Source organism: Octodon degus, unplaced genomic scaffold (assembly GCF_000260255.1).
Source record: "Octodon degus isolate 3935 unplaced genomic scaffold, OctDeg1.0 scaffold00274, whole genome shotgun sequence".
NCBI classification, from domain to species: Eukaryota; Metazoa; Chordata; class Mammalia; order Rodentia; family Octodontidae; genus Octodon; species Octodon degus.
The window spans coordinates 777,531-790,265 of NW_004524850.1; the positions used below are offsets into that span (position 1 = coordinate 777,531).

General features: G+C 45.7%; 3 protein-coding genes across 5 annotated transcripts in view; all 3 read right to left on the reverse strand.

The window, feature by feature from the left end:
* The window catches only part of LOC111814145 (zinc finger protein 431-like), a 629,125-nt gene that overhangs the window by 544,977 nt on the left and 71,413 nt on the right, over nucleotides 1-12,735 (reverse strand). The gene's annotated exons all lie outside the window — the stretch shown is intronic.
* LOC101564436 (zinc finger protein 709-like) overlaps nucleotides 1-12,735 on the reverse strand; it is a 116,185-nt gene that overhangs the window by 32,044 nt on the left and 71,406 nt on the right. The gene's annotated exons all lie outside the window — the stretch shown is intronic.
* LOC101565213 (zinc finger protein OZF-like) lies at nucleotides 7,711-10,753 on the reverse strand. The gene has a single exon (XM_023706907.1). It carries the CDS (start codon nucleotides 10,505-10,507, stop codon nucleotides 9,032-9,034), a length of 1,476 nt encoding a protein of 491 aa, XP_023562675.1. The 5' UTR covers nucleotides 10,508-10,753; the 3' UTR covers nucleotides 7,711-9,031.

Below are 12,735 nucleotides of genomic sequence, written 5' to 3' on the forward strand. Positions count from 1 at the left end.
AGGGCCAGGGAGATGGCTCAGTGGTCTAAAGCAGCTACTTAGAACAAGCTAAGCTAAGCACAGGGACCGCGGTTCAATCCCCCAGCACCACATGCCAGCCCGCCTCACCCCCTGGTGGGCTGAGCTGGCTATGTGCACACACACACAAATAAATAAATTTTAAAAAAGAAGTTGAAAAAAAAAAGTAAAAAAGAGATTTTTGTGGCCCAAAAAGTACTCACTTCAAATTGACGTTTTTTCTTTTTTCTTTTTTTGTGGAACTGGAGATTGAACTCAGCCCCTGTGCTCACCTGGCAAGTGCTTATTCTACTGAGCCATCTCTCCAGCCCCCCGACCTTTTTATGCAATGGTTATGTTTCCTTCTGTTAGACTCCTGTCACCAGACCAGTAGTCTTATGTTCAGATTTTGTTAGCCTTAAGAAAGTCATTGTAGGGGCCGGGGAGTGGCTCAGTGGAATAAGCGCTTCCCTGGCAAGTGCAAGGGCCTGAGTTCAATCCCCGGTTTGGAAAAAAAAAAAGAAAAAGTCATTGTAGGGGCCGGGAAGATGGCTCAGTGGTATAAGCGTTTGACTGGCAAACGCAAGGATCTGAGTTCAATCCCTGGTTCCACCAAAAAAAAGAAAAGAAAGTCATTGTAGTCTAGGGCCATACCACCCTGAATGCGCCCCATCTCATCTGATCTCGGAAGCTAAGCAGGGTCGGGCCTGTTTAGTACTTGGATGGGAGAAAGTCATTGTAGTTTTGAAATGTAGATGTGGGCTACAGGTTCAGGTGCCTACAAGGTCTTCCTGACCTTGGGAGGCCTTTGGACAAGATAGCCTTAATCACAGCCTCACCCACCATCATTAGAAGTAAGGTTTCCCTTATTTGCATTTCAGAAGGATGGGCTTCTAAAACAGCTGTAATCCAGGCCCTACAAGGCTACACCCATCCTTAGCTGAGTTTATGCAAAGATATTGTCTTATAAAGAAGTAAAAAGACAGTTTGGAACTTCCAGAGTTTATGTGCCTTTTTCTCTGTGACCTAAAACAGATAATGTCAGATTTAAATAAATCTTTAGGGGGCCTGAGAGATGGCTCAGTAGGATAAGCGTTTGACTGGCAAACGCAAGGATCTGAGTTCAATCTCCGGTTCCACTAAAAAATAAAAAAATAAATCTTTAGATAACCCTGATAAGTACATTGATGTCTTTAGAGGATTTATTCAGACTTATGAAATAGATTGGAAAGATGTAATGTTAATCTGAAACCAAGCTTTGACTTCTATGAAAAGGCAGGCAACATTACAAGCTGATATTTCATTTGGAAATAAATGTCATATTGTTAATTTTTTTTTTTTTTTTTTTTTTTCAAAACTGGGGATTGAACTCAGGCCCTTACGCTTGCCAGGGAATCGTTTATTCCACTGAGCCATCTCCCCGGCCCCATATTGTTAATTTTAAGCAACCAGAAGGTAGACAGCCAGTCTATCGTGGTTTAGCTGTAACAGCAACTACCTGCTCCCGCTGCAGCCCAAGCAGTCAGACCCCTGCTGGCCTAATAGCCAGGCAGGAGATCATAATAAAAAACATTTTCTAGTGTTGTGTTTTTTTTTTCTTTTGGTGGAAACAGGGATTGAACTCAGGCCCTTGCGCTTGCCAGGGAAGCGCTTATTCCACTAAGCCATCTCCCCGGCCCCCTCTAGTGTGTATTCTTGAAGGTCTACAAAGAACTAAAACCAAGCCTTCAGTTATTAAATTTCAGCTATTTACCAGGAAAAAGATAAACGCACCTCTGAGTTCTTAAAATGTTTAACGAAAAACTGGTAAAGCATGCTTTCTGAAATGCTAATTCAGTAGAGGGACAGATTACTCTTACAGATAAGTTCATTACTCAGGCAGCTCCAGATATTAGAAAAGAGCTACAAAAGAGAGCCGTTTGCTCCAGACAACTCACTTGATACTTTATAGGGCACGAAGGAAACAGTGTCCTGCAATCAGAGTTAGGAGAAAACCAGGGAGAGAAAGCAAAGGGATAAAAACGGCTGCCTTTGTTGCGGCCTCAAAACAGACCCTAAGTGATCCTCTTGGCTCCAAGAAGAGCTCGGCGACAGTGAGGTTCACCTGCTGCTGCTGCTGTCAGGAGCCAGGCCACTGTAAGAGGGACTGCCTTAAGAGGCCCACAAGCCAGGCCCTGACTCCTGAGGCAGCCACGAGAAGTGAGACTGCGCTCTGGCGGAGGCCCCAAGCTCAGCCTCGGCTTCCCAGGCGGTCCAGCAGGACTGGAAGGTGCTGGGCCTGCCTCCTCCCGCCGGCCGGACTGTCATCTCTACCTGTCATCTCCATGGAGGAGCCCTGAGTAATCACGACTGCAGGGAAAATCCCAGCCCTCTGCTGGACACTGGCACAGGTCTGTTTGTCCTGCTCCACCCTGACCTTCATTCCAGTTGTCATCTTGTTTTAGCTATAACTGAGACATGTTGTTCATGTACAGATAAAATCCTGTCAATGTAAAAAAATTCTAGAGACACTGGCTACACAGTGTCCAATAGCTTTGGGTCTATAGATAGAGCCAGGCCTTGTCTTTAGAACATAAACCTCAGAGCCACAGTGTTGAAAGCATAAATCCCCAAGTTTGCAGACCAAAATTTGAGAAAAAGGAGGGCTGCAAGGAAAGTCCACATTCTGGCCCTAGCCTTCTAAGGTCAATTAAGACTCAGGACATATGAGAACTTGTACTGTAACGTCATGTAACTCAGTAGTGTAGCAAATTTTCTGATCAACAAGATTATGGGGCCAAAGAGGAAAGTGATCGATGATGTAAGTGTGCCTAAGGACAGTCACATGGGGAGAAGACACTCTCTCAGGCTTTCACAGAGAGCACATTGGCCAAGCAATGGCCGTGACTCATCCACATGGCTGACACTGACAAAGGTTCTACAATCTGAGGTACGGGATCTCAGGATAAATCCTGAGGGGATTTCACTGACCTTCTCAGACCCAAAAGCTACAACTCTTGTTGCACAGGTCCTGCTTTACCTTGGTCTTAACCATCCAGTAGAAAAGTATGAAGACGAAATATAGGAAGTAAAGCCATGCTGTTAAGTTGAGCTGTGGGGGACTCAGGTCAACAATTTCTGACACTGCCAGTTAAACAGAAGACCCAATGCTATTATGGGCTACTGGACTCTTTTAGAATATTTTGCTGAGTTTACACACCTATAATATTCAATAACGGAACTCAGAAAAAATGGGGTATACCGATGAATGTCCATTTTGTATCTGTGTATTCAGAGTGGTTAGGATAGATATATAGTTACATTCACTTAATGAATAGAATGATTTGTTCTAATGTTGTTTGTAAATAGGATCTCAACTCCGCATCTTGTACAGCAATTAACCACTAAGAAGAATATATGCAGTGTGTTAGTTATTGAAACTGTCCTAGCGATTTGATTTGAAACTGTCTCATTGCTGTTTATCAATAAAATTTTGGAAAAAAAAAAAAAAGAAATTGAGTCAGTATTCAAAGTTTCCTTAGCTCGTATGCCTGAAACTCCAAGAAGAAAATCCTTATCCTTAAAACATTTATTTCAATGGGCTGGCCAGATAGCTCAGTGGATTAAAGCCCCTGCTTAGGCAGACGCAGGGACTGGGGATTCAATTCCCTGGCCAATGAAAAAAAAAAAAAAAAAGCATAAATCCCGGGGCTGGGGAGATGGCTCAGTAGAATAAGCATTTCCCTGGCAACCACAAGGGCCTGAGTTCAATCCCCAGTTCTGCAAAAACAAACAAACAACAACAATAACAAAAACTAGAACATGTTTGGGAATGGGGAGATGGCTCATGGAACAGGCACTTCCCTGGCAAGCACAAGGGCCTGAGTTCAATCCCCAGTTCTGCAAAAACAAACAAACAACAACAATAACAAAAACTAGAACATGTTTGGGAATGGGGAGATGGCTCATGGAACAGGCACTTCCCTGGCAAGCACAAGGGCCTGAGTTCAATCCCCGGTTCTGCCAAAACAAAACAAAAAAAGCATAGATCCCTGTATAGTGCCCCTTGCTTACAATATGGGCCATATCCACAACTGAATGGGACATTGGTTTAATCTGACTGAATACTGTGTATTTCTTTCTTTTCATTTTTTTTTGTGGAACCGGGGATTGAACTCAGGCCCTTGCACTTGCCAGGGAAGCGCTTATTCCACTGAGCCATCTCCCCAGCCCAATACTGCGTATTTCATGATAAGTATTTTAGGTTAGCCTGGTTGACTTCTGATGAAACAGCGAGATTATTTCCACGTTAGACTGAAAATTGGACAAAACACAATTTTTTAAAAATTTTATTTGTGTGTGTGCGTGTGTTTGTGTCCAGCTCAGCCCACCAGGGGGCGGGGCTGGCTGGCATGTGGTGCTGGGGATTGAACCGCGGTCCCTGTGCTTTGCTAAGCTTGTTCTAAGTAGGTGCTTTAGACCACTGAGCCATCTCGCCAGCCCCCAAAAGAGTTTATGAATAAAGCCGGCCATCGGGCCTTTCCCAGGTTACAGATCTTGAACGCCCAGATAGCGTGAGTGCGCATCCAAGCCCCCTCCAGATCAGAAGCACAGCGGGGAGTTCTTGGCTTCCTCTCCTGACATAGTTTCTTGGTTTCCATGGTAACGGGATTCTTCTTTGTAATTAGCTCTGTTTTCCTCTTATAACATCTTACAAGGGCGGGCAAGGACTGAAGGAGCGTCTGGGGATTGAACTCAGACCCTTGCGATTGCCAGGGAGGCGCTTATTCCACTAAGCCATCTCTCCGGCCCCTCTTTTTTTTAATTTTTTTTTTGCATTCTTCCCTAAGTTTGCATGAATGAAGATCCAAATAAGTCTCACGCATTGCAGTTTGGAAAGCAAGCTCTTTTCTCCGTTTTCATTGGCTTTGTTAACCATCAGTATAAATATAGTTGTAGGTCAATTGCACAATAAATGCCTGAGTTAGCTCCTGTTCCATCATTGCTGGGACAGAACGTCCAATACAGGAGTTAAAGGGGAAAGGTCTACTTAGCTTACAAATTGTAGCTGTTTCAGTCCACAATCAGCGGGCTCCAAGGCATGGTGGCCCATGGTACAGGGGCAGCAGGAGAGCCTTCCTGTCGCTTGTACTGCATGCACGGGACCCCTCCCAGGGTGGGCATAGCACTCACAAATTGAATCTGAGAACTGACCACGAGCCAACCACAAACTGTACACTCAAACTCCTCTGGATAGACAGCTCTCCCCAGACAGCGGGTGGCCTTGGAGGATACTGAGGCATAAGCACAACCTACTCCATCACCTTCTGAAGACTCACAAGCAGTTTTTTGGTTTTTTTTTTTTCCCGGAACTGGGGATTGAACTTAGGGCCTTGTGCTTGCCAAGCAAGCGCTCATTCTACTGAGCCATCTCCCCGGCCTAGAATTAAGTCTTAAATTTCAATTTTGTAATAAATCTCTTCCCCATAAATCAATATGAATAGGTGCTATACGGTAAAAATAAATCCTTTTGGGGGTCAGGGAGATAGCACAGCAGCACAGGCGCTTGCCTGAGAAGTGCAAGGTCCTGAGGTCAGTCTCAAGTATCAAGAAAAAGAAACTGAAACAAAAATTAAAACTGGGCCGGGAGATAGCTCATTAGGGTAAGAACTTGCCTGTTAAGAGCAAGAGCCCGGGTTCAATCCCTGGTTGGGGTGGGGTGGGGAATGGAAACCCTGTGTTAGTCTGACCCTTCCTGAAGCAAAGGCGAGGCCCATTCTAGACCTGGCTGAGGGGATGCTAGCCCCACCAAGGAGGCGGAGGCCTTTCAGCAGGCCACAGGCCATGCATCTTCCTTAACCAAGAACAGACTTGGTCATGTTTGTATGTGAAAGGTCTTCAAACATTTTCCAGAAATATTTATACAGGACATAGCTGTTTTCATTTATTTCTTTTCTAAAAGATACTTCCCTTCGTGTAGTCTTCTTTGGTGTTCCTATTGCCTCGGGGACTAAATATTTAACAGAAAGGCCTCAATCAGCAACAAAATACAATACGCCGCATATTCTCCTTGTTCATAAACCCACGTGTCCATTAAACATGCAAAACTTGACTTTTAGTCTGGTGACCACCATGGAGCATGCTAGGAATGACAGCTGTCCCTTTCAGAATAAACTTCACCTCGCCCAAGTGTCACCTCAATGAGGGTTACCCTGCACGCTGCGGGATGACCTCATCCGGTGCTGTGTGTCCCCTAGGGAGGGAACCAGCGTCCCTCAGCAGGCCCCATTTGCTGTCCATGAAGGTGTCAGCTGGTATGTACAGGGGCAGCTCACTGAGATCGTTTCTCAGCAGGCATTTCTGTGCTATTCCCAAGGCCTGGAGCCAGGCTGTGACCCCACGTTCCAATGTAGAGAGGTTGATCCCATCCTCAAGAGATGTAGGGTGGTGGACAGGTAGATGGCTCAGTGGAATAAGTGCTTCCCTGGCAAGGGCCCGAGTTCAATCCCTGGTTCCGCAAAAAAAAAAAAAAAAAAAAAAAAAAAAAAAGAGAGATGTAGGGTGGTGGGAGCGAGCCCCAGGACTTCCTTTCATGCACAGCCTCCAGATGCTTCACTGACTCTTCCCAATTTGCGTAATGCTTAGTAAAGCATCTTTTCCATAGTTTTTATACACTTTCTTCCTTTTTTTTTTGCAGAACCGGGGATTGAACTCAGACCCTTGCACTTGCCAGGGAAGCGCTTATTCCACTGAGCCATCTCCCCGCTCCTACACTTTCTTCCAAGTGTAATTTATTTCATGTACTTGGAAACACCTCTGGGGACCACCCACTCAGGGTCCCCCTCCTGTCCCTCCAGGCAGCTATATTTCCCCAAATATACTGTTCATGCAAAAATTATTTTTGAGACATAACTGTGCGTATTTGCTGGCACTTTGTGATTTTGTACATGAACACACACACATTAATGAACACACCTCTGTACTGAACACATTCACATTGTTTTGTTTTTTTTTTTTACTGTATTTTGTGCGGGGTCTACAGGGTCTCGTGCATATCGGACTCAGTGATCCTCCTGTTTGCACTCCCAAGCGAGCGCTGTGATTATAGGCTTGTGCCACCAAGCCCAGTCTCAGTGACCAACTCGCCCCGCCCCGGGGGTATGGCAGGCACAGCATGCTGGGGTTCAAATATTGCTTCCATTTGAATAGGATCTCAGCTGGGGAGATGGCTCAGTGAAATAAGCACTTCCCTGGCAAGCCTAAGGGAAAGTTCAATTCCCGGTTCTGCCAAAAAAAAAAAAAAAAGAATAGCATCTCAATAGGGTAATCCTTCCCTGAAGGAGCTACAGGCTTCCTCACAACGCTTACATGCAGGTTACTCTGCAGTGTGTCTTCTTCCATGTCTGACAACCACAATGTGTGGGGACAATCTTCCCAGACTTCCATATGTGGGATCTTTGCTAGACAACAGTCCTCCAAGCAGCTTGACCATCTTTTTTGGGGGGAGGGGCAGCGCTCAGGATGCCTTCAGGGCGGGTCTGGTCTGGCTTGAGGATGAAGGGATTGAACCACTGCACCCTGAGCCTGCTTTGTTTCAGCAGGCACTTAAACACCTGAGCTAATGGGCAGGCCCCCAGCTTGACAACCTTTTTGTGCCAAATGCTGTCAGCCTTAGGTCCACCTTCTCTCCAGTGTGAGTCTATCAATGTTTTGTTTTTTGGCGGAACTGGGGATTGAACTTAGGCCCCTGTGCTTGCCAGGGAAGTGATTATTCTACGGAGCCATCTCCCCGGCCCCTCTATCAATGTTGTGGACAATGCCTGTGTCATCTGAGCACTTTCCCACTGGTTACACAGAGGACTCCTCCCCACGAGATTGTCTACATGCTTCACAATCTCTGTGCCAGAGGTTTTCACACACTGAAAGCCTTACATACATAGAGTTTCTCTCCATTATATTTTTCCTTTAGTCCATAATTATTGTCTTGGTCACAAGCTTTCCCACATTGCTTACAGTTTTTTTTTTTTTTTTTTTTTTTTTGGTGGCCTCAGATTGCCTCCAGCGCTGGTCTGGATTGGCTTGAGTATCTGAGTATGGAACCACAGCTCACTGAGGCTGTTTTGTTTAACCAGGCACTTAAACAACTGAGCTAATGGGTAGGCCCCCTGCTTACAGTGTTTCTGGCCAGCGTGACTTCATGAACTTCATTCTCTGGGCTCAAAGCTTTCCCACATTAACATAAACTTTACCCTTGTGTGAGACTGAACATGCTTTTGACAGGCATCACCCTTCCTTGCACAGGGTCCGTCCCGAGTCCATTCATGAATTTGACAAACACTACTTGTAACGAAAGGTTTTCCACAAAGCTTATATACATAGTTTTTTTGGTGTGTGTGTAGAATCAGGAATTTGAACTCAGACCTTTGCGCTTGCCAGGCAAGCGCTTATTCTACTGAGCCATCTCCCAGCCTATACATAGGATTTTTGCAGTGTGGGTCCATTCACAAATTTCCCACCTATCTTTTGGGCTGAAATCTTTTCCACACTGCTTTCACACCTAGGGTTTCTCATCAGTGAGTGCCTTCATGTCTTTGCAAGCACAGTGTGTGCTGAAAGCTTTTCCTTGTTGCTTACGTACATAGGGTTTCTGCCAGTGTGAAATGTTTCACGTGTTTGACAACTATGTTACGAAAGTACTACCCATTACTTGCATGTATATGGTTAAGCCCTAGTGTGTGTCATGTCCCTTCCAAACTACTTTGTTGGGGCCGGGGAGATAGCTCAGTTGAATAGGTGCTTGCCTGGCAAATGCAAGGGCCTGAGTTCAATCCCCAGCTCCGCAAAAAGAAAAAATGATCCAAACTACTTTGTTGCTGAAAGGTTTCCCACATAAAACACACATAAAGTTTCTCATCAGAGTGAATATGTTCATGCAATTGACAACAAAAATGTGTGGTGAAAGCTTTCCCACACTGCCTACATGGAAACGGTTTCTCCTCAGTGTGAGTCTGTACATATCTTTCACAATCTGGGTGACTAAAGCTTTACAGGATGGTTACACACATAAGGGTTCTACCCCAGCATCTCTATTCATGCCTTTGACAAGCACCATATTCATGGAAACGTCTGCTGCACTGCTTATGCACACAGGGTGCTTCTCCACGTGCTTCTGTTCATGATTCTGACAAGCACTGCGTTTACTGAAATTTTTGCCGCACTCCTTACATGCATAGGGTTTCTCCCCAGTGTGAGTCCGTTCATGAATTTGACAATTTCCACGTGTGCAAAAAGCTTTGCCACAATGCTTACATTCATAGGGTTTCTCTCCACTGTGAATCCTTTCATGCACTTTACATGTACTCTGTGATCTGAAAGCTTTCCCACATTGCTTACATGTATAGGGTTTCTCCCCAGTATGTCTCTTTTCATGCCTTTGAAAAGAACGACGTTCGCTGAAAGCTTTGCCACAGTGCTTACACGCGTATGGTTTTTCCCCAGTGTGTCTCTGTTCATGGCTTTGACAAGCCTGGCGATCACTGAAACTTTTGCCGCACTGCTTACATGCATAGGGTTTCTCCCCAGTGTGAGTCCGTTCATGCCTTTGACAATGACCACGTAAGAGAAAAGCTTTGCCACAATGCTTACATTCATAGGGTTTCTCTCCGCTGTGAATTCTTTCATGCATTGTACACGTACCCTGTGATCTGAAGGCCTTCCCACACTGCTTACATGCATAGGGTTTCTCCCCACTGTGAATTCTTTCGTGTATTTGGTATGTATCCTGTGTTCTGAAAGCTTTCCCACACTGCTTACATACATAGTGTTTCTCCTCAACGTGAGTCCCTTCATGCCTCTGACAAGCATAATGTGTGAAGAAAGCTTTTCCACATTGCTTACATTTGTAGGGTTTCTTTCCAGTGTGAATAAGCTCATGCCGCTGACAGGAATGAGGAGTGCTGAAGGCTTTCCCACACTGCTGACATGCGTATGGTCTCCTTGAGTGACTGCTGTAATGTATCTTCCAACCTGATTTGCTCCGGAATGCTTTTCCACACAGCACACATGTCCAGGCTTTCTCCCCAGTGTGAGTCCGATCATGGCACGGACAATTATGATGTGTGACAAAAGCTTTCCCACATTGCTTACATATATAGGGTGTCTCCCCACTGAATATTCTTTCATGTAGTTGAAACCTGCGCTGTGTTCTGAAAGTTTTCCAACACTGCATACACTCACAAGGTTTCTCCTCAGTGTGACTTCTCCCATGATTATCAAGAGCATCGTCGGGGAAGGATTTTCCGTATTTCTTCACACAGGTACTTTCTCCATACTGAGCTTTTTCAGGCGCCTGAACATTGCAGGGAAAGTTCAAAGTTCTTCCGTATGGTCCGCATATATCCATATTCACTTCACGGTGACCTGTTCCCCTGACTTCAACATTGCTGGTTGTAATGACCGAAGTGACACCCGTGTTCTCTGCAATGGTACCTTCATCAGTGAAATCAGAGTGGTAGGATTCCACACAGGGCATGTATTCACGGGGTTTCCCTTCAGGACTTGTGTTTGTATGTCCCTGAGAGGACTGGATGTAGTTTCTACCACGTTCGTTACACGTAGACAGCTTCTCTTGAAAGGCTCGCTGTTCGTGTGGTCCGAGTGCCGCGTCGGACAGGACGCGTCCATGTGCTGCTGACCGCCCCACCAGGGGTCTTCCCGGGGAAAGGCTTTCGCCTGGACTCACAACAACGACGGTCAGGTGCGCGGGTGTAGCTGGACTCTGAGCACCCATCTCTCCATGTGGCCACCATAATTCGTATGCACAGGATCGTGCTCCGGCTTCACTTCTACAAAAGAAGAAAAACCTCAATCGGGTTGGTGAGGGAGCTCAGTAGAGTAAGCGCTTGCCTGTTAAGTGTAAGGTTCTGCGTTCAATCCCTGGTACTGCAAAAAATCCAACCCAAAACCCCCCTCAACAAACCCACCAATCACGTTTGTGTCCTCTAGTACTATTCCCCACGAGGAGCTCTGGCCTGATGCTCCTGAGAGGTATGTTGTCAGCTTCCCCACGGCGCACCCTGAATGATGTCTTGGGTAAAGACACAGCCTTTCTTTACCCAACTAGGAGTTGTTACGAGTCTGGGATGGACCCGTCCACAAAACACAGCCCTGACCTTCATTCTGCTTATGTGTAATCCATGGTGATGCGCCAAGTTCCCAGTAGTTATGATGTCTGCCATCTTGTCCTCTCTGGCTCCATCCTCTCCTGCCCGAGCCTGTTCAGCCACTCCCAAGTGTCTGCATTCTCTTGTCCTCCCGCTGTCCTCTATGTACTCTGTGAGTCAAGCTTTGGGGACACTGAAAGTTCTGCCTCAGTAACCTACCACTACGGGCTCTGGATCCATCCCCATTGTGGCGAGTGCCGTCACTTGGCGCATTTGTGGGTGACCCTCTTCCACTTTGTGCCCATCACATGGCTTTTGGTGTGGTAAATTGAACCTAGGGTACCAGCTGTGAGACATACTCACATGCTTTTATACATTTATCTGGAAAGAGTCTCATCAACCTTCAATTGCCTAGGCTGAGCATGATTAGATACCTTCCTGCTTTGGCTTCCTAGTGTACTTGGGTTCCAAGCGTGCCCTTTCATGCCCAGGCTCTCCCACAATATATTAATCAGCTCATCTGTGAATGGCCATTTAGGCTTTTTCCAGAGCTTACCTTCTCTAAGTTGTGCTGCTACAAATGGGTATTGAAGTACCATTAAAATATGATTAGTTTTAACACTGTGGGGGACAGTTTCAATGGAAGTGTAGCTGGATACGGCCAAGGGGTGGCACTGGTGGGATGTGTGTGCCAGCCATCCCAGCATTCAGGAGGTCGAGGCAGGAGGATCCTGTGTGTCTGAAACCATCCTGGGCTACAGAGAGACCAGGTCTCAAAACCAACAAAAAGGGACTGGGGAGATGGCTCAGTAGAATAAGCGCTTGCCTGGCAAGCACAAAGGCTTGAGTTCAATCCCCGGTTCCGCCAAAAAAAAAAAAAAAAAAAAAAAAATCTAACTGAATGACATGGAATGACTGTCTTTGCTTTTCTGAGGACTCCTGCACTCACTTCCATGGATGCTACGGCACACCGCCAGCCCCACCAACGCCACAGGGCTGGGCATTGCACTGTTTTAGCACATGAATAGACTTCAGATTGGAGGAGTCTTTGAAAATCAACGCGATCAACACAGTGGGATTCATCTGGATTTTCAGTACGGTGCCAATATTAACAGCATTTATTTATTTATTTATTTGTACTTGGTACCGGGTCTCACCGCACAGCTCATACTAAGCAATTCTCCAGTTTCCAGCCCCCCTAAAACTATGATTACAGGCATGCGCCATCACAGCAGGTCTCGTTGGCTGGGTTGTCATGCCCTCAGACAGGACCACTGCTACATGAGGTGCCAGGGATTGAACCACGGTCACTGCACTTGTCTGAGCAGGAGCTTAGTCCACTGAGCTACCTCACCAGGCCTCATTAACAGTATTTAAATAATCCAAAACAAAACAAACAATAAACAAAAAACAGTAAACAATGAATGTGAAAATTACATTTTATTTTCTATGATATATATAATGTCTGATAAGATAGTGATATTTGAAAACACAGGGGCCGGGAGATGGCTCAGTAGGAATAAGCACTTGACTGGCAAATGCAAGGATCTGAGTTCAATCCCCAGTTCCGCAAAAAAAAAAATAATAAAAATAAATA

Excerpts from the sequence above, each read along its gene's own strand:
- LOC101565213 (XM_023706907.1), bottom strand. The coding sequence starts at position 10,507 with ATGCCCTGTGTGGAATCCTACCACTCTGATTTCACTGATGAAGGTACC.